The 19,646-nt window shown below is 43.5% G+C and overlaps 4 protein-coding genes across 6 annotated transcripts in view; all 4 read left to right on the forward strand.

The window, feature by feature from the left end:
* The first annotated feature begins 341 nt into the window (after window positions 1–341).
* Window positions 342–4,951, forward strand: LOC112465772. Its single transcript, XM_025033494.1, has 3 exons — window positions 342–664; window positions 2,960–3,287; window positions 3,591–4,951. Exons 1-3 carry the CDS (start codon window positions 448–450, stop codon window positions 3,673–3,675), a joined length of 630 nt encoding a protein of 209 aa, XP_024889262.1. The 5' UTR covers window positions 342–447; the 3' UTR covers window positions 3,676–4,951.
* An 8-nt stretch (window positions 4,952–4,959) lies between these two features.
* On the forward strand, window positions 4,960–10,743 carry LOC112465770 (ankyrin repeat and zinc finger domain-containing protein 1-like). Its single transcript, XM_025033491.1, has 12 exons — window positions 4,960–5,365; window positions 6,197–6,394; window positions 6,475–6,791; window positions 6,995–7,109; window positions 7,191–7,336; window positions 7,447–7,672; window positions 7,754–8,020; window positions 8,192–8,383; window positions 8,581–8,863; window positions 8,961–9,102; window positions 9,195–9,368; window positions 9,451–10,743. Exons 1-12 carry the CDS (start codon window positions 4,978–4,980, stop codon window positions 9,622–9,624), a joined length of 2,622 nt encoding a protein of 873 aa, XP_024889259.1. The 5' UTR covers window positions 4,960–4,977; the 3' UTR covers window positions 9,625–10,743.
* A 266-nt stretch (window positions 10,744–11,009) lies between these two features.
* Window positions 11,010–12,422, forward strand: LOC112465774. Of its 2 annotated transcripts, none has more exons than XM_025033496.1 (4): window positions 11,010–11,219; window positions 11,401–11,678; window positions 11,760–11,899; window positions 12,025–12,422. In XM_025033496.1, the coding sequence occupies exons 2-4, from the start codon at window positions 11,446–11,448 to the stop codon at window positions 12,267–12,269; spliced, it is 618 nt and encodes a 205-aa protein (XP_024889264.1). In that variant the 5' UTR covers window positions 11,010–11,219; window positions 11,401–11,445; the 3' UTR covers window positions 12,270–12,422. The 2 variants fall into 2 exon arrangements, with proteins under 2 accessions (XP_024889264.1, XP_024889263.1); XM_025033495.1 differs by having other exon boundaries at window positions 11,010–11,211.
* Window positions 12,423–16,775: 4,353 nt separating this feature from the next.
* Window positions 16,776–19,646, forward strand: part of LOC112465768 (Krueppel-like factor 2) — a 42,519-nt gene continuing 39,648 nt past the window's right edge. For both annotated transcript variants that reach the window (XM_025033488.1, XM_025033489.1), the window contains exon 1: window positions 16,776–18,807. In XM_025033488.1, coding sequence (XP_024889256.1) covers window positions 18,394–18,807 — 414 coding nt within the window. In that variant the 5' untranslated portion in view covers window positions 16,776–18,393. The remainder of the gene's footprint in view (window positions 18,808–19,646) is intronic.

The following is a 19,646-nucleotide window of genomic DNA, read 5'->3' on the forward strand; positions in this document are numbered from 1 at the left end:
TCTTCCTTTCCAAACGTCGAGCAACAAGTTTGAAAAAACTGACAATTCCATATAATAAAATAATGCGGGCGTCGCTCGACGAGTTAATCGGAATCTAGTCAAAGTCATCCCGATCGCTTTCGCGGACGCGAGATTTTGATCAGCTACGCTACCGTGTTTTTCCTTTCTTTTCTTTTTCTCTCTCGTTCATGACTCGCGGCGCCGGTGCACGGTATACGCGGTGTACGCCCCTGACACGCGGAAGAGACGGACGGCGCGTGCGCACTCGCGAACGCCCGCGCTTGTCTCACCTTTATTTTTGGAAGCGACTGGCGGCAGTGGCGGCGGTGGCTGTCACAGAGAGTTGTCAGTTGTTATAGTTGTTGGTTGTTGGACGCGCTCGGAGCTCGGACGTGCGTGTGTATACGCGCGTGCCCGACCGATCGCAAATCACGTCAATCACGAGCGATGTCAACGCGGACAACGATGACGACGAGGACGACGACGTTCGAGCCGACGATCGGCTCGTCGCTGCTGACGAACGGCAACAGCAGCCTCGCCGAGAGCCGGAAAGCCACGCCGGCGAGACTTTGGACGAAGGTACGCGTCAACGAGTGGACGTTCAGCCTGTCGCTCTTCGCGTTCTCGCTTGCCATCGTCTTGGGCAAGCTGTATGTGAATTATGGTAAGTTGGTAAGGTGAAGTGATGGAACAGGCGAGTTGCCTCTCTCCCCGGCGTCTCGTCCTCCCGAGATTTCCTTGATTTCCTTGATTTCCTCCACCTCCCGAGACTCGGACGTTCGCAAGCCTCCGCGCGTTCGCGCGTCCGCGCATCGATAACCTCTCAGTTGAGGTTAGACGCCTCATTTTTAAACACAAATCGCATTTTATTTTGATTCTGTTGAAAGGGACGTTCCCGGCGATCTGAATCGCCTCCACGACGAGAATCGTTGTCGCGCGAACCGACGGTAGAGACCGGTCGCCGCGCCGGTAGGACGGTAGGCGCCGTTCCGTCAGACGCGCAAGTTTTTGTTTTGGTAACGTTGGAAGCCGGGATCCGGGATTGCCGACGATGCGAATCCGTCTCGAGGAAGCCCACGCCGACACTTTAGATTTTCATTTTGTTTGCCTTCTGTTTTTATACGTCGAGGAAGAGCGCGACGAGCTCCGATGGAAAACGTAGTGCCTGCCTTATTAGTTCCTGCGACTATATTTTCTGTACCACCTGCGTTGTGTTAGATGTGTTCTTTTCAGTTACGCTTTCTACGTTCACCTCCCTCTTTCCCTGGCTTTTGCAACATTTAACATATAATTGATTTCGTAGAAAAGGAGAGGTAGAAATGCGTGGCTGAAAAAAATAGATCTAACATATGTCGATGATAATTTATCCCAGGCGATTTCATTTAAGTTGCTCTGCGTTCTAATTCTTATTTATTATCAACGAATCTACTTCTTGAATTTATTTGTGTAATATTAACCGCTGATGCTTTCTGATTTATGTAATATTAACCGCCATAAGGCTGAAACCTAACAAAAATCGCTTATTCGTTTATGTTAATTTTACAACGTGTGTATCGCTATGAATCAGCGTTCCGTGAGTTCCGTCCTCTTTCTAGGATAGATCCTGAAAGTCGGACGATCCCATCCCCGTCGCTATTGTTTTCGATAAACGAATATTTCCCTCGCAAAAATTAACAATTTTGTGAGCTTTATTCCCGAGAGATGGAAACGCGTAGGTGAAATAGAGACATCTAATACATAATATATAGCTCGGCAGTAATTTATCCAGGCGGTCGTTCGCCAAATTCACTCTGCGTTCTAATTTATTATTTGTTATCGACAAATTTTTTTGTATATTTATTGAATTATTTATGTAATATTAACCACCTGTGCTTTTTGTAAAGCGAAAACCTAACGCGGTCCGAAAGTCATCTGTTGGTTTATATTAATTTTACACATTTGTACCGTTATGAATCAATGTTCCATCACACATTCTTAGGATACCTGCAAAGCCGGACGATTCTCGTTGCTAAGTACTGATTTCAATAAATGAATTATTCTTTATCGCAAAAATTCACACGAGATTCCGTGAGCTTATTCCTCTCAGAAAATACTTTAATATCGTGCGTTGCATCGAGAGATGAAGAGATAACCGACGATTACCTGCGTCTCCAAGGACTTTAGAATTTAAATGCGCGACACGCGAACTCGCGTTAAAATGCACACGTCGCGCACATGCGGCCTGCATTCTTCGGTTATATTTTTAACGCCGCGTGGCCTATTTCTATTACGAGATACCTGTCTTTCCGCGGGCAACGCGAGTCCTTCGAATCCTCTCCAGCCTCCTCGCTAGCGCGCGTTTATTACGCGAGATCTCTGCGTCGCCCGTGACCGAATTTGTCAAGGCCGTGTTGTCGCTCGAAAAGTATAATACGCATGCTTGACTAGATACAAAAAAGAAACTGGAGATAGCTAGAGACAAACAACAGGAAAGAGAGAATTTTTTTTTATTTATCTTATCTTTTATTTTTATCTTATCATTTAATTAAAAAATTAAATCAATTACTTTTACGGTGAACTTGGAAGATTACACGCGTGTTAAGGTATAATATGAGTATGGTATAATATAGTCTTAATAAAATATATATCTGATATCTCAATATTAAAAATGATAATTCTATTTTATGTAAAATAGATGGTTTCTCTCTCTTCACAAATTAATATATGTTCTATCAATGTTGCAACTCAAAAGAGAGTTGAATGGCTCGTTTAGAATGAGGTAGAAGATTATTCATTAACATATAAAAGCATTCTAACATTTAGAATGATAAATGATATTGTTTAAAATAAATGTTTTCTTTGCCCCACAAATGAATGTAATCTTGTAATATCTATAAATAAGCTCTACTCAACCTCTCTCTTTCTCTTTCTTTCTAGAGATTTATGTGGCTGATATGAGTTTCTCATGCTCTGCCCTTAGGAAAGCCTTTGTCATGGCAAATCGGCGATCGATACTCGTTGCCGTCGGTGGCAACGTTTACTCAAATGTACGAAACGATACCGAGTATGTCCATTTTACCGAAATTTGACGTGAAACACGTGGATAGCGAGAGACTCTTGAATGCCAGTAATCAGTACGCGGAGACAACCGCTCATATGCTGGTCACATTTTACGGGAAATACGGGTGGCTGTTGAAAGCAACGATGAGCGGACTTGTGATAACAGGTTTCAGTTGGTTCATCCTTTACAAGGACAGCAGTATACCCGGTGTCAATCCACCGTCTCCCTTCAGCCCTTCCAGACAGAGGTAAAATCTTAGTTTCTATTTAATTACGGTATCTGTCCCTATTAGCTGTAGTTCCATACAAGTATCATGCTTTAGAGTTTAGAAAGTTAACTATTCGCAATTGGAATGCATTTTTTTATTGTATAATACGTAATTGATAAGAATGTATAAAAGTCTAATAAAAATATACCTTTTATTGCTCATTGTAAATCTATCAGGATAAATGTAAAATAAATCTGGTATTTATATGTTGCTTGAAAAATAATTGCGGACATAAGTATCGCAATTTACAACTGTTAATGTCGCTTATCGCACATATTTCAGGATACGCGGAAGCTCGAGGATACAGATGAATTATTTAGTCGGTGTGCTAAATGGGATATTATGTTTCGTCTACATGTGTCTTTAATCGACGGAGACGTCGTCGGTTTTCGAAAGATGATTCTATTTTTCTTTCGTCTATTTATATTATTTATTTCACTTATTTATGTTGTCGGCGGCAGCAATGCGTTTATTTACGAGTGATCTTGATATTTTGTAGCTCTTTTTTGTTGTGATTAACATAGTACGATATTACGTAACGCTTTCGTAAGTAGCTGTAATCTCTGAGTAAATCAAATGTCGCGAGAATGCATAGAGGTACGTTTCCCAAAATGTAAAGATACTTCAAACGATGCGACCCGTTCTGTTAGCACTCAAAGAATTTGTTCTACTTCTGTATGTACCAGTAGTCGTTACTGCTAACGGCACAATGTGCAGAAACTATAGAACCCAAGTGCGTTATTGCGCGGCACGCAACAACCAAAAATGTCAAAGTACAAAAGAGACCGTTGTTCCAGACCCTCTTCTCCAAATTTTACATAGTTATCTATTGCTAATATTAAGACTGATCGATTATCTGACAAAAGGACATATTTATTGTTAGACTAGAGTAAGTGTTGCGAGGTACAATTTTACTTTGTACGCAGAATATATATATTTTTGGCATGCTTATATAAAAATAAGTATAACGCAGAAGCGTGAGGCTACGAGTAACATTATATTTATTAAGTTAATATATATAGTATATTTAACGCGTCGTCCTGGATGTTACATGACACTTCTTAAAAAAAAGGAAGAAATTAGGTAGCTAACATGCCGAGAATATGTTGCGACGAAAAATGCGCACAGGAGGCACATTAACGTACATTTATACACTTAAATTGTTTTGACAAACAAGAGATTAAAAGTGAATACATCGCGGCTCCACTCTCGCAAATATCAAGCTCAAAAGTATGACCTTTAATTACAAACGTTCATAAACATTTATAAAACATTGTAAACACTTGCAAAAATTGCAAAACATGGTTTCTAAATATTGAGGAGCGCGAGAAGTGATAGTTACATTTCAAAAAGATAGAGTAGGATAATTCCCAGAGGTTTATCATACGCGATAAGAGGCTCATCCTCTCCGGTCATCGCAGAATTAATGTTACAGAGATACGCTATAGAAGAATGTTTTGTTTTTTGAACGACTAACATAGGCAGGATTAAAAAAAAAAAAAGTGTTCGTAATATATAAGCTGCGCCTTATTGTAAACGTTATCGTTGTACGTGCACATATACGGCATATACGGTTTTTCCGCGCGGAATCTCCGCATTCGCGAGAACGGAATGCCATTCAATAAACGTTTTGAATCACAGAATCCGCACGTCGCGTATACATGAATGCATGTTCCTTAACCCGTTCGAATGTCCCGCCCGACGGCGACGTGTTCGCGCAGGATGGTACACGCGATGGGTGACGCAATCGCGACTCGCGAGGAGCTTGCGCAAATCGGCGAAACGGTCAGTACACACTGCACGGTGTGTGTTATCACGCGTGTGCCACGGTGAATCTCTTCGTTGTTCCGCCGTTTTTCCTCGATCCTTCGATCCTTCCCACTTTCTTACGATGGCGAACGAGACGCGTCCGACCTGCGAGGCTGAGGCTGAGGCCGAGGCCGAGGCCGCGAAAACGGCGGATCACCAGGTCTACAAGATCCACAACCTGGACGACTTCAGCCGGATCACCCGGGGAATCAAGGTTGCGCGGTGCATGCAGTCGCCGTCCTCCTACGGTGAGCCGCGAATGTTTAACGAGGTGGAGGAACTCTGGCAATTGACGCGCGTGAGCGTCGAGCGACGAGGATGCGTTTATTTATTTTCTGCTGAATAGATCTGCTCCAGTTTTGGAACGAGAGGGACACGGACGTTCGGGTTGAGTGCAGAAAGGTGTAGCTAGAACAGATGGACGTATACATGGATGTTTGACAGGGCACCGAGCAGGCTTATATTTTCGAGAGACGTAATTGTTCTTTTTGAAACAATTACGTTTGTTATTATTTTCAATGTCAGGTTTTGACATTTTTGATAGACCGATCGATTCAAAGGCATAGACAATAGACATAGAGGAAATGATGTGCATGTCGGAGCGTAGTTTTTGTTTAGAAATGTTTAAATTTAAGAGCAGCAATGATTCTCCTGTTATAAGAATTCGTATTCTGGGAATGTTATTGTTTAATGTCATTTAATATGTTATGATGGTTATTTACTTCCACATTAACATTCTGTACCCTAAAATTCATTGTTATATTAAAAATGTGTAATACAATAATAATCGTTGATATAATTAAAGTATTATAAGGATTATTGTGTGAAAACTTTGTCTTCATATCTAATACAATCAGTTAGATCTGATATCAATAAGGAAATTAATAATATCGAGTCTCTTTGAGCTATAAAGCTTGTTTAATTATAGGAATTGAAGAAAGTTCAATATTGTTTTTTGATGAGATTATCTTAAAAAATCAGCAAGCATTATCTTTATTTTTTCAATATCAGTGAGAAAAATACAGGATATATTTGTGTTTGACAACATTTCACATATGGAGTTTCTCTCTGCTTTGCAGTGCCTGACAGCGAGCAGATATTATGCCAGCTGGTGGTGTCCGACTCCTTGTGTTGTTCCCACTGTAGTGCCGAGTTTGAGGACAAGGTGCAACAGAGGCTTCACTACAAGCTGGATTGGCATCGTTATAATCTCAAGCAACATCTGAATGGTTTGAAGTCGGTTAGCGAGGACAGCTTCAATAGGTTGGCCGGCGAAGGTACAGTCTGAGATGAAGTACACGGCGACGATGCGAGCTTTAAAGCTGTGCAGAAAGTTAGGCATGTGGAAATTTTGTAGGCGACATGTCTAGCCTGTCCGGTAGCGAGGTAGAGTCCGAGAACGAGGACGATGCTGGTACTTCGGAGACTGGGACCTCGTCTAACGAGCAAACTAAGAACGAGCCGTCGAGTAAGACTGGACTTGGCAAGTCCAGAAAGGCGTCAGAAAGACGCGGGAGGATAATCGAGTCGGACATTTCGGACACGGAGTACAACGAGGAAATGTCCAAGGAGCGGAAGCTGCAGGTCGTTGCGAGTCGTCACACCAAGGTGTTTTTCGAGAACGACGACGGCAATATATTCAGCATCTATCGGTGCCTGCTGCATCACAAGAAGGTATGTTTGTTATCGTTGGCTGAATTGCCATCAATTATAGAGATGTCCCTAGCAAACCTATACGCTACTATCGATATTGTTGCGTGCGCTTGTGAAAAAATTACACGCGCACGAAATATTATCTTGAAACCTGATCTACTTTGTTAGAGTCACTTGGTGTGTTCTGTACTTGCCAGATCGGGAGATATGCAATTACGTTTTAGGACATTCCTGAGAAAGACACCGAGATGATCGCTCAGGCGTTGGACAGTGGCAGAAAGACCAAATGGACGGTTATCATGGTTGGCGGTGGACACTTTGCTGCGGCTGTATTTGAGGGTACGCATCTTAAGAATATTTATTATTTTTTTGATGCTCACAAAATCGTTACATCCACTCGCTTTGATATATATATTACAGATGGTGAGGCTATTGTGCACAAGACCTTCCACTCTTACACTGTGCGGGCAAAGCAAGGATTCACTCAGAATTCTCGTACGAATGGTAATCACGCGAAAAGCGCTGGTGCCAGTTTGCGAAGATATAACGAAGCATCGCTTATTCAGGTATATACTTTTGAATATTTCCACACTTCTGTAAAAATTAACGAATCATTTAACGACTAATGCGAATAAACTGTCTGGTAAGTTGCAAGCTAACACGACGATTCTTTCAGCATGTGCAAGAGATATTGGAATCATGGTCGATGCACATCAACAATTCATCGGCTATTTTGTACCGAGCGGTCGGTCCGCATAATCGCACGGTGCTCTTCGGTGGCAAAAATCCTCCCTTAGATAAGAACGATTTTAGAATAAGACCACTGCCATTCCCTACTCGAAGAGCAACGTTTAGAGAAGTCAGGAGGGTATACGACATACTGAGCACTATGGAGATTTACGGTAAACAGTTGCTCACCATTTAAATTTTATTCATATTTAATCCGTATAGATCAATTTACTTTATGTAATACCGTACTTTAGGCTCCGCGGCGGATTTCACGGACTGTTTCCCCAATTCTCCGCGACAGCCCGTACGTAAGAAGGTCTCGAAACCGGAGATCATGAGCGAGATACCCGAGGGAGAAGTTGCCACCGAGTATAATCTTAATGCCGGTAGTAACGGCAATCCGCAAGAAAATGATAAGATTAAAGCACCTGCGCAATCTACCCCGGAGAAACAACATCGGAATTCCCGTCCACATATAGATAGGGCGAAACCGAGGAAAAGTCCGAATCGGCCACTGCCAGGTACACGTCATTAATATAAAACATGAGTAATTCTGGGATTCTCAATTTTTTTTGTTTAATTCCAGATATGCTGTGATTAATGTTGAAAAATAACCACTTGTATAATTATATTTTTATATATTTGTGCTGAATTATAGAAAAATTTTCTATAATTTTATTTCTGTTTTACAGATATTATTGTTAGGTTAGCTCAATCGTCCTCCGAGTCTGAAATGGATACAAATTTGCAATTGGACATCCCTTTAATTGAAGAAGATTTTGAGGTATCGTTTATGGAGAATTTACAAGCGTTTCAAGATACTGTGCCAAGATACATGAAGAACAAGAAAGCTCATCGGCAGAAAAAGAAAGTGAAGAAAGACAGTAAGTTTTAATAGATAATCTACATCAAAGTTATAATCTCTTCGCAATAATTTAAGAACCTAAAAAAATGTTCACAGTTTAAATTATACAATAAAAAAAAGGTTTTCTCTGATTAAATTAAGGGAAAATGAAAAATGTATCAATACATACTTTATTATTTTATTGTTTAAAAATGTTTTACGTTATATTATTTTCAGCTCAGATGAACAATGAAGTGCTGTCGGATGCTAAAAGTAAATTATGGAGTGCCTGTAAGCGAGGCGATAATGATCTGCTATCATCGGTCATTGATAACTTATTAGCTAAAATTAAGGAGTGCGAAGAGGAGCAGAACAAGAAAGATATCACGGACACTTGTGCCACATCCAACAATACTCTTGTGAACACGGACGACGTGGCGAAATTAGTTAACGATACCAACGAGGACGGTAATACGGTGCTGCATTTGGCGGCACTCGGTGGATACCACGAGCAAGTATGGTGCGTGCGTTACATTTTATTTATTATTGAACAAATGTTATAATTTTAACGAAATCTTAACTTTAATGATATTTTACGTAATTCGATTTGTCGATAGGCTACTACTAGAAATCGGATCTGATCCTTGCAATAAGAATAAAAAACTACAGACCCCTTATGTCGCTGCAAACGATAAGAAGACTAGAAATACGTTTAGAAGATTTATGGAAGCTAATCCGGACAAGTTCAATTATCAGAAGGTATTATTTATATCAGAAAATTGCATCGATATACTCGAAAAATAGTCTTATTATCCATAAGCTACATCATATATGTTTTAATGCTTGTACAGTCTCAAATACCCGGGCCACTCTCCGATGAGATAGAACAAGCGGAGACAGAGAAGAAAAGACAGCAGCGGAAGTTGAAGCGTTTTAAAGAGAAAGTTAAGAGGAAGGAGTTTGAATTGAAGAAACAGGAGGAAAATGAGAAGCAGAGGTTCCTTAATCTCAGCGACAGAGAAAAGGTTATTAATAAACGCGTTATTATACGAAATTTTTTACTCGGTGTTGGTTCTGATATCTTATTTCTTTCCTTTCGTTCTGCAGAGAGCATTGGTCGCGCAGAACCGGATGTTGAACGAAGGATACACCGTGGTGTCGCGATGCTTCCAGTGCGCCATTGATATGACTGACAAGGTGCCTTTCGAGTACAACGCCAATCGTTTCTGCTCAATGCCGTGTCTCAAGGAGCACCGTCTTCACAATAAATATGTTATCTGATGGTGCATCATGTCTAGCTAGGAAAACTTTTACGACAATTACTCATTCGTGACTGCGATTGGCGAGAGGCTGCATTTACAGGCAATTTACTGTACATGTATAAATCATTTATGCCGAATTATTCATACAACTTCATGTGGAATTTGTTTTATAATAATTTGAATGTAGAAAGGAATTTTCACAATGTGATCGTGTTTTCCTTCAGAATATTTTTTTATGATAAAGCACGATAATTCTCAGAAGGTAAGGATGAGGAAGTCTTGATTAATTTTAAGAAATACGAAGAAACTGAACCGTAAGAAAATTATGTGGCGCATAAAGAATTTCGACAATGTGTACGAAGATGTAGTGATGTAAAAAGATAAATAATATGCTCGAAGGATTTGAAAAATTTTTTCAAGCTACAACAATAGATTTTATATTTCGATCTATATATATGATCGGATGTACACAGATGGCACATTTTTTTTACAAAGTATAATGTCCCAGATAGCAAAATGGAAGTGTGTAAAATCATGCAAATGTATTGCTGAAAACAATTTATATTACTGTTGCCACAAACATTGCATAAACAATGAATTATAACTCCGTTCAGGATTCATGTTTTATGATGCCTTTGCAGCAAAGATGTGTAAATTGTTTCCATCAATAATATGTAAACTGTACATCAATGGAGTCTCCAGACGTAAACTTTTGCTGCAAAAATTTAACAAATATCGAATAAACCGTTGTTTGAAACAAATTCAATATTGTTGTTGGATATTTGCGAACACAGTTTTACCGGCGCTTTACTTGATACCGTTTTACTGAACTGCTTGATACGCCACTCACGCCCATTTTCAACGTTACAACTATTTGACATATCCATTTTCTCACACTGCCTGTGAATATTTTTATTTTTCGTTGAAAAGTATGCTATTTTGAAAATGAATATTAAATTGTGAACATAAAATATAAATAAGCGAATCGCAGCCTATCAAATGATTATGTACCCGAAAAGCATGATATACTATTTATTAAAAATGTAATTTTATATAATATACTTTTGCGATATTAATAGGTTTAATTACTGTATATTGTACATGTAATATTGAAATTTAATTGCATATTTTTAGTTAATCAACTGGACACTTTTATTACCCATCCATTTGACTTACATATAGTATCACGTGATATCGGACCAAAGTTGCGTGTTTAAATATTATTTCGTCATTATTAGTGGCATCTGGCATCGCGTATAGCATTTATTGTTAGAAATGAGAGAAATGCATGAACGCAAATCACGTGAAGTTTGCCGCGCAGAAGACGAAGCGCCTCCGCCATATTAATTACGTAACTCCTTCCATTTCCAGTCAGTGGGGGTAATGTTGTTAGAATTGGTTAGAATTTCTAGGTTAGAAAACAAACATGATTCATGGTTATCAGTACAGATTTTACGGTTGTTTACGTTTATTACTGTAACAAACTTCGAGACACATAAGATTTCTCAAGTTCAATACAAGTGAAATTTTGCCGAAATATTCGCGAAACATGGCGACTACCGTAACAGACGTACAGCAACCCGATACCAAATGTCGACAAACGCAGGTTAGAAGTTGAGTGTTTAATAATGTTAAGTGTTTAACTGTTTTACAGTTGTGAGGTGTATATTTATCGATTGAAATTTTAAAAAGCAGAATGACTATTCAACTGTTTAATGTATATTCTATTTATTCGTAGATGTATGTAATGGCAATTTTCTCAGTCATCTAATTATCGTAATTGTACAAATTGTAGAGATTGGAGTTGACGCCGGAGGAAGCAAAGGCCTGGCACGCATGCATGAGAAGCTCGAGTGTCATCATGCCGGCGCTCATTAGCGCAGCCGTGGGATATGGGGCGTGTAGTGTAACCCCATTTCGCGCATATGCCAAATATGCCGCCTTAGTCGGCAGTGTGATAGGCCTGATCGGGGGTAGAATAGCCATTTCCGAAATGTGCCTAGCGAGAGTCGCTTCCATGCCGAACAGTACTCTCCGAGACAGATTGATAGAAGCGGGTTATTATGGAAATAGGTATTGTTAGATAGCTCAATTACTTCTAGATTCATTTATGATCTATTGTTCGAGTGGAGTCTCATTCATCTTTGTTTATAGAGAGAGACTGTATCAAAAATTTCAACCGCTGGATGTGCAGACTGAAGTGCAAAGCCCAGCAGAACCGTCCACTGGAATAGTGTTCAACGATTATCCATCGATGAACTCATATGATACATATTCCAGTATTAATGACAGCAGTGAGTTGTGAAAGTTATCATTAAATCTGTTATGTGCTCTCTTCTACGCAACTAATTGCATGAATTATAATTATGTATTATATCAGTCATATTTCACTCATTTGTTGCATGAATTATGTTTAAAGGTGACTTTCACATTTCCGAAGATGCGGATCTGACTGAACCGCTAAATCTGCAAAAAGGCGTCAGTTATGACGAGTTGAGGCATAAAAATAGAGACGAGTTCTACAAGAAAAATAAGCAGTGGCATGCTCCATCTAGACCATCAAAAGAACCTCCGGTGGCGAGAGAGACGACCGAGCAAGCTCTCACAACCGACAACCCTTTACCGATGCAGAAGAAAACTAAATATGGTGACGTGTGGGATTGAAATTTAATCGTCAGAGTTTAATTTGCTTATCTCCGCGTATATTGCGGACAGCACATGTATATATGTAGAAATATGCGAATGTGATAAAGAAAAGTTTGAATATTGCTAAATATATGAATAAAATGAAAGCAATATAAATCACGTTCGCAATAATCGTGTCATGAGTATAATCAAACTCCATGCGTCAATACCGAGACTGAGACTCGCATTCTTACTGTCTAAGCGACGTATTGAATGATTCACGAGTTTAGATGGAAATACGAGACTCATGTACTACCGCTCATAATTGAGTCGCAATCTCGCGAGATAGCGGTGAGACACAAACGACTATGAGGCGGCTAATTGATAGATGACGCCAGTCCGTAAATGCGCGTAAATGGAGCTCGCTCGCTCGGCCGGGCCGCTCATAAAGCAGCGCAATGTAATGTAACGCTAGGTAATGTAGCGCGTTCTCGACTCTCCGTCATTCCGGGTATGGTGTCATCCCCGTCGTGTTGTCACCTTGACGTACCCAGGATAGAAACCTCGCTCACTTCCCTGTCATAAGAGCCGTCGCCGCGCGCGTTCGTTCCCTATACTTTCCATAAGTTAACCGATAATTGCCGTTTGGTATTTGCCGTACGGCTCGCGTTGCGCCCGCGACCTGCCCTGTCTCCTCCTGGGCCGATTTGCATACGACTTTGCTGCGAGTCGTTACATTTCTCTCGCGCATTGCTCGCGAGTCGCGCTCGCGATTATCCTCGCCACCCTCGTGTATCATCGAGCGACGTAATCGCCCCGGAAAAATTGAAATTATCGTCTTGACTCGGGTCGCAGTGCCTTTCGTGCCGATGAAACTAATACTTCGTTCTTGACGTCATCTATCCAATTCCATGATAAGCGCGAGACCCTCGCTTTGGCAAGGGTTTTACGATTAAAGAAAAAATAGTGAAACGGCGATAACAATTATTACGTAAAATCTATTGTAAAACAATAGTTATAACATAAGCATTCTCTGCGCTTCCCAGGCGCGTAAAGGTCTGGGAGTTTGAATTACGATTTATAGCGATTTCGCACGATTAATAATTTTTTCCAGAAAAGTCAGTAGCACGGCGCGGTATTAATAGGATCCGGTTGATTTACTCCGGTATCTCGTCTCAATCTTCCCGTCGTCGCTCGGCCGGGTTCGGGTCGGGAATATCGGCTATCTCGGCGGTACATACACAGGATGTGCACTAGTGCACTGCACATACACGATCGTTTCGCTTTACTTGCCGCGCAGTGGTTGCGAATGCAAGTCGACAGCGATTGGCTATCGGGCGCGACCAATGGGCGAGTACTACTCCCATTCATAAGTCGCGTCGCTTCCGCGGGGAGCACGTTGGTGGGGAAGGCGGCGTGCGGGCACACTACAGTCACTACACCCTTGTATCTCGCGGCTGAATTCTGACCGGTCAGCCGTGCTCGTCATTTGCTCGCGCGCGCGAGCCGGTTTGCCCCTACGGTCACTTAGTCCTAAACTCGATGATGTATTCCGCGTGTCATTGCGCTTTATCACGCAAACTTATCATTCCCTGTCTATAACTAAATAACCCTTCGCATTAATTTATCTAAATTACCGTAATTTAATTTTTTCGCGCAAACTCTTTAATTCACACGCCTCATAATTATTTCATTACTTTATCAACGACCATAAAGTAATTACAGTAAAGGGTAAAGAGACATGAGCGTTCATTGCTAGTCATCTTTGTTCGTATGCTTTATCGTATATACTTTATTTTTGTCGTTACAACACCATATAATTTCAAATTTGTAAAGTTTGCGAGAAAAAGAGTGACGTTGATGTAACCTCAAGTATTCGCGGTCACGTTCGGTTTAATGATATACAGCGTTTTTACGACAACACAAATGAGAAGGGGATTTCCGAAACTCGTAGCCGCTCGCGCTCATTATCCTTCTCAAAGTACCTAATCCGGTTCCCAGGAAACGTCTCCCTCGGTTAGGCGCAAGAAATGTAATTCGCGCTGTGTTACGTATATTTCGGACGGATTACTTCTGGTCCCAGGAAACTCGTCGGAATTTCGAGGCGTCGCATACATATGTATACGTACATACGTATAAACGTATACACAACGTCGTGCGCGCGCGCGCGCGTGCGTCACGATTCACGTGCCTGGTTAAACGATCACGTGTAGAAAGGGGAGTCACGCAGGTGCAGGTCATGTGAAATATTTGCACTTTGTCGTAATTTGCGTAACCCATTGCATATATAATAAATCCGCGCCGCGCGGAGCTAAAGCGCCGCGATAGAAAATCGTTTCACAATCTAAAGAGAAAGGGAACCTTTCTGCCTCGTCGCGATCGCGAGGAACGGCGAGAGGCGAGGAGAGGAGAGGAGATAAGAAGCGAAGCGGACTGGCGGACGGGCGGGGGATGGAAAGAGAGAGAGAGAGCGGAGATGCATGCGTCCGCTTCTCCGTGTATTATGCGATCGCATTATGGACGCGCGCGCGCGGATATATCACGAGAAACGTCACATTCTGGGATTCGACTGATCGAGTCGCGGTAACTCGCGGATCGAATCGATTACAAACGCCGGCCCCGCCGTTTTGTTATAACTCGATCCCCCCACTCCGTTTCTCCCGGAATCGACTGTTATTGTAGATACATTAATCCACCAGATTCGTCTTCAGATTTAATGATTGATCTGCCCATCATTACATCGTCGCCACAATGCAGTCGTTGATGAAGCTGGAAAGATAGCGCATACTTATATCGCGGCGTTCTAAGCATATAAGAGAACATAAAGAAAAAAACGCGAGATTTGAGACGCTCCAACCAGCAGACAGTTCAAAAAGACGTCTTAAAGACGTTTAAAAGACGACATAATTTTTCAGACGTTCTTTAGACACACGTCTTTTAAACGTTTTTAAAACGTATTTTTACATCAAGCTTTTGCTAACTGGAGCGATATAAATACATATCAGAATGCATTTTTAACTTGATTTTTCGTCGCGTTTTGAATTTCGCCAATAAATCCTTTCGTTATCGCACTGAGAGCGGTACGCGGTCACTTTGCCCGTGCGAAAATTTCCAGCACAGCCTTCCGATTCCGTTGGAGAAAGTTATATACGTGCGTGATCGAACTTGTTATACGTATTATTTTGAAACGACATAATAAATAGCTCAAAATACAAAATTATACGCCAATCGCGATCCAGAGCTCTGCCTGACGGCTTATCATCGGCAACCGTTTCATACGCGTGAAAGATTAAATACGTAAAATCAAAACTAAACAGCGATTACGCGACATTAAGTCGAAAAAAAAGAAAACAATTTTTAATGTTTTAACCGACAGTCGTGGTGATAGCTGGCCACATGCGACGGTGGCTGCATTCCGATATTTACTGTCAGCAACAGTCAGTACTGAAAATCCTGTAGTATGCGTGACGTAAGATATAGAAAAATATAGATTTCAGTTACTGACAGTGAATATCGGAATACAGCCAGTGCGTAACGCTTGAAACTGGTGCAACTTCACGTGTGTCAAGGTGTTCGCGATACCTTGAGTTAGCTAGTTACATCATCTCGTATTTGCTTCAAAATTAATTATTACGCCATATTCAGACCGGTCGTTATTTCGCTAAGCAGCAGGGTGAGTCGCGCGCGTGACGTCAGAGGCGCACGTGACGCGCCGCGCGCATCGTGATTCGTTCGTTCTCCCAATTTGAATTAAGTTTGCCGCGAACGCGATCTCGTCAACGCTACGAGAGGGTGAGCGAAAGGCGGTGAGATAATGTTTGAGGGATGATTCGCTCACATCAGAAGAAAGTAACCGCAGACGCGCGAGACGGCGGAGCCGCGAAAGCGGCTGGACGGAGGGAAGAGGAGGGGGGGAATGGAAGGGCGAAACAGGAGGGCAGGGGAACGTCGAGAGAAGTGTGCCAAAGTCGGCGAAGGAGGTAGGAGTCCCCTCGATAGCTCACGTCGATAATCGCGCTGTCGAGACGCGCGGGCGGTGCGGTGGTTCGTCTTGCTTGCGCTGTGTTTGTGCTGCGGGAGAAGGACGCGACGATTCGTGGAACGCGCGCTCGATCGAGACAGCGGAATCGTAGGAGACCGAAGGTGAATGAGTAGGGGTAGGACATTATGCGGGAGGGGGAAAGTGTGTGTATATGTGGGGATGAATACTCGACGCGAACGGAGAGAGCGAGCGAGAGAGCGAAAGAGAGAGAGAGAGAGGAGGTAAGACGAGCGACCGGGCGCGCTTAAAGAAGAGAGATCGAGAGAGAGAGGGAGTGAGAGGCGCTCGCGGTGTCAGGACGGGGGCGTGCGCTCGATGGCCGCCTAGACCGCTCGAATCGGTCGCGCCCGGGGCGTGAGCCAGGCGCGCGAGATCGGGAATGAGAGAGAGAGAAAGTGGAAGAGAGAGGGAAAGAGAAAGAGAGAGAGAGAGGAAGAAAAGAGCGCGAGCGCGCGAAAGAGAGAAGCGACACGCTCGCCGCGGAGGGCTGCGTTCGCCAAGCAGTTACTCTGGAACCGTTGCCTTGACGACACGCATCCACGCATGCGCGTGCGCAACGCGGACGGTACGCGAGCGCAGCTAAAGAGTTGTGCGCGCCAGTTTCATCCGTCACCCTCGCCTCCGTATCATCATCGTTTCCACCACTACCGTCGCCACCACCACCGGTACCACCACCACCACCACCACCACCATCACCACCACCATCATCAACGGTGCCCGTCACCCTCGCCTTCTCGTAAGTCCTCCGCTCTCTTTCTCTCCGTCTTTCTATCTCTCTCTCTCGCTCCCACCCTTTCTCTCTCTCTCTCTCTCCGCCCTCGTCCTCGTGGTCCTCCGTGGCGAGCACGCGCGCGCGTCAACGCGTTAACGGGAGTCCGCGCTGTCACCGTCGAGAAACGTCATTTCGCGGATCTTGCGGCGGTCGACCACGATCGGCGTACTCGATCGTTCGCGAGCGTGCGCGCGCGCGCGCGCTTTATCCTCCTCGAATCCTGCTGGAGCACTCCCTTTCGTATCTCGCTTCTCGTATCGCGCGTCGCGCGAAAATCACGCTGGAAACGATCGTACGTTCGCGTTTTGTCGCGAGTGCCGGCAAAGCTGACGAAAGTGTTTTGTCGACAAGTGGCCGTTCATAGGAAGAAAAAGAAAATCATTGAGCGAAGGAGCATTCTGGGCGAGCGATCGACGATGTCGATCTCTTGGAGGAACGTTTTCCTAATGGAGGAATTTAATTATTGTTGTTAAGCGTCGCGCGAGTGATCGAGAACGGGATCAAACTAGTTTCGAACTTGCCCGATGTCTCCGTTTGGGAAACGCGTTACCGCGAGAACTCGAAAAGTATCGTCAGTGATTCGTATTTTAATTTAAAAATCGGAGTCGAATGCTTCTTCCTGCTCGCATTAGTGCCCTCCGACAGCAGCGCGTTGGCGGCGTCGGCGACGACGGCAACGACGACGTCGCCGATCGGACTGCTCTCTCCATCGACGAAAAGTAACTCGGAATAGTATAGCGAATTTCCCGCAGGACGCGATGCTCGCAATGACCCTCGACGAGCGCTCGGCAGCCTGGTGCGGGATAGTGTTCCGCGCCTGGAATTCGTTGGACTCGACCCGCGGGACGTCAACGCGGTTCCGATGTACGTGACTGTCGTGATCGCTGTCGCCAACTATCGCGATCGATATCGCGAATTCAAGTGACATTGCGTGAAATCCAAGCCGCGCGCGAGATAGTGATGCCCCGTCTTTTGCTACGGTCTATCCGAAGAGAGGGCGAATCCAGCTAATTTGAAAGGAAGAATCTGCGATCGAGAGAATCGATCCGTCGACTCCGTTGCTCCGAGAGAGTCGGTGACGATTGTTGGCGGATAAGGGACGGACGAGCGGTGGCCGCAGATCGGATAGCGCCGCGAAAATCAACCCTTGGACGACTCGGGAACGATCCACGGCCGGATCGATTCTTCGCTGCGTCTCCGCGGAAAATGGTAGTACCTCGACCCACCTGAAGAGAGACGAGAGAGATCTAAATTTTCGGAGAGGTAAGGGATCCGAGGATCCGCGAATCGATCCTCTCAGCCGTCGGCCGGTGGATATCACGGCGCGAGCGGCGACGGTCGTGGATTGGATGGTGCCGCGAGGATTAACCCTCGGCAGGACGACGACACGGGAGTCGGAGCCGGAGCAGCTACGCTTCTACGATTCTCCGCCGCCACGGATGGACGCGAGCGTGTGCTGTTTGCCCGCCGGTGCCGCGGCCACCACGGGGGTTACGCAGCACCCTCATCCGGCGTCTCTGCCCGGTTTACCGTCCGCCGTCGGCGTCCAGCCGCCGACGATCCAGCCGTCCTACGCCGCCCAATACGCCGCCGATCAGATAGTGCCCGATCGGGCCCAACCCGACGGACCCCTCGCGACCGTGCTCGGATGCAACACGCAGGACGGCTGGCAGCAGATCTCGTCGACGGCGTCCACCGGGATCACCGGAGCCGTCACCGCCACCACCACCGCGTACATCGACTACTCGTGGCTGCAGATGCAGGTAAGCAATCTCGGGATTGTGGAGTCGAAACCATTTACTATTTACTCGTCCCCTGTACGCTGAATCGTGTATTTTGCGAATAAAACTCTAAAAAATATAATTTAGAAAGAAAAATACCGGTCCGGACTTGGTAGTCTAATAATATTGTATGAATTTTACACAGAGTGTTCCACACAGACCTGCCGTGCCATCCGTAAATGGCAGATACCTGAGATCATTTTGAGACGAAAATCCAAATACCAAAATGCCGAGGTTGTAATAGTTTTTAAATGAGAAGTGTTCAAAGTTTACTAAAAATAAATAAAGTGTCCGAAATTCGCGCACTGTCATGTCGCATTGCACTGTAGTGAAGATATTTTTAAGCTCATTAATTCATTTTTTTCTCTATAGATTTAATGTGGCACGGCACGTCTGGGACACCGTTTTCCGAACTCAATGAACTGCGCGCCGATTTTTTGTCGGTTTTAAAACACAGTTCCTAGTCAGAACAGTAAATCCACATACTTAAATTGATAATTGATTTAAATTTTTGATACTAATAAGCGTTCTTATTAAACCGCTGTAAAAATTTATTGCAAAGTATTTCCACAGCTTCTGAAAAATATATTTATCTGACAGATGCTTATTGAATCGCTAATTACATGCGAGAAAGAAAGAGAGAGAGAGAGAGAGAGAAAGATATTTTTGCGTAAACGAAAATATATATGTTAATATTTAAATTTTGATTCAACAATTCATGTACATACGTATACATATATGGAATAAATTTCAAAGTTGGCATGCGCAGTCGATTAGAAAATGAAACGACGAAGCTGTTATACATGAGTAAATAAATGAGA

The sequence above is a fragment of the Temnothorax curvispinosus genome, unplaced genomic scaffold (assembly GCF_003070985.1).
Source record: "Temnothorax curvispinosus isolate PA1 unplaced genomic scaffold, ASM307098v1 QBEX01015512.1, whole genome shotgun sequence".
NCBI classification, from domain to species: domain Eukaryota; kingdom Metazoa; phylum Arthropoda; class Insecta; order Hymenoptera; family Formicidae; genus Temnothorax; species Temnothorax curvispinosus.

Bases quoted from the DNA above. Each gene is read 5' to 3' on its own strand.
- LOC112465772 (XM_025033494.1), top strand. From the start codon at position 448: ATGTCAACGCGGACAACGATGACGACGAGGACGACGACGTTCGAGCCG. The intron at 665-2,959 runs GTAAGTTGGTAA...CTCTGCCCTTAG, and splicing joins CAAGCTGTATGTGAATTATG to GAAAGCCTTTGTCATGGCAA. The intron at 3,288-3,590 runs GTAAAATCTTAG...CACATATTTCAG, and splicing joins TTCAGCCCTTCCAGACAGAG to GATACGCGGAAGCTCGAGGA.
- LOC112465770 (XM_025033491.1), top strand. From the start codon at position 4,978: ATGTTCCTTAACCCGTTCGAATGTCCCGCCCGACGGCGACGTGTTCGC. The intron at 5,366-6,196 runs GTGAGCCGCGAA...TCTGCTTTGCAG, and splicing joins GCAGTCGCCGTCCTCCTACG to TGCCTGACAGCGAGCAGATA. The intron at 7,337-7,446 runs GTATATACTTTT...CGATTCTTTCAG, and splicing joins ACGAAGCATCGCTTATTCAG to CATGTGCAAGAGATATTGGA.
- LOC112465774 (XM_025033495.1), top strand. From the start codon at position 11,155: ATGGCGACTACCGTAACAGACGTACAGCAACCCGATACCAAATGTCGA. The intron at 11,679-11,759 runs GTATTGTTAGAT...CTTTGTTTATAG, and splicing joins GCGGGTTATTATGGAAATAG to AGAGAGACTGTATCAAAAAT. The intron at 11,900-12,024 runs GTGAGTTGTGAA...TTATGTTTAAAG, and splicing joins TTCCAGTATTAATGACAGCA to GTGACTTTCACATTTCCGAA.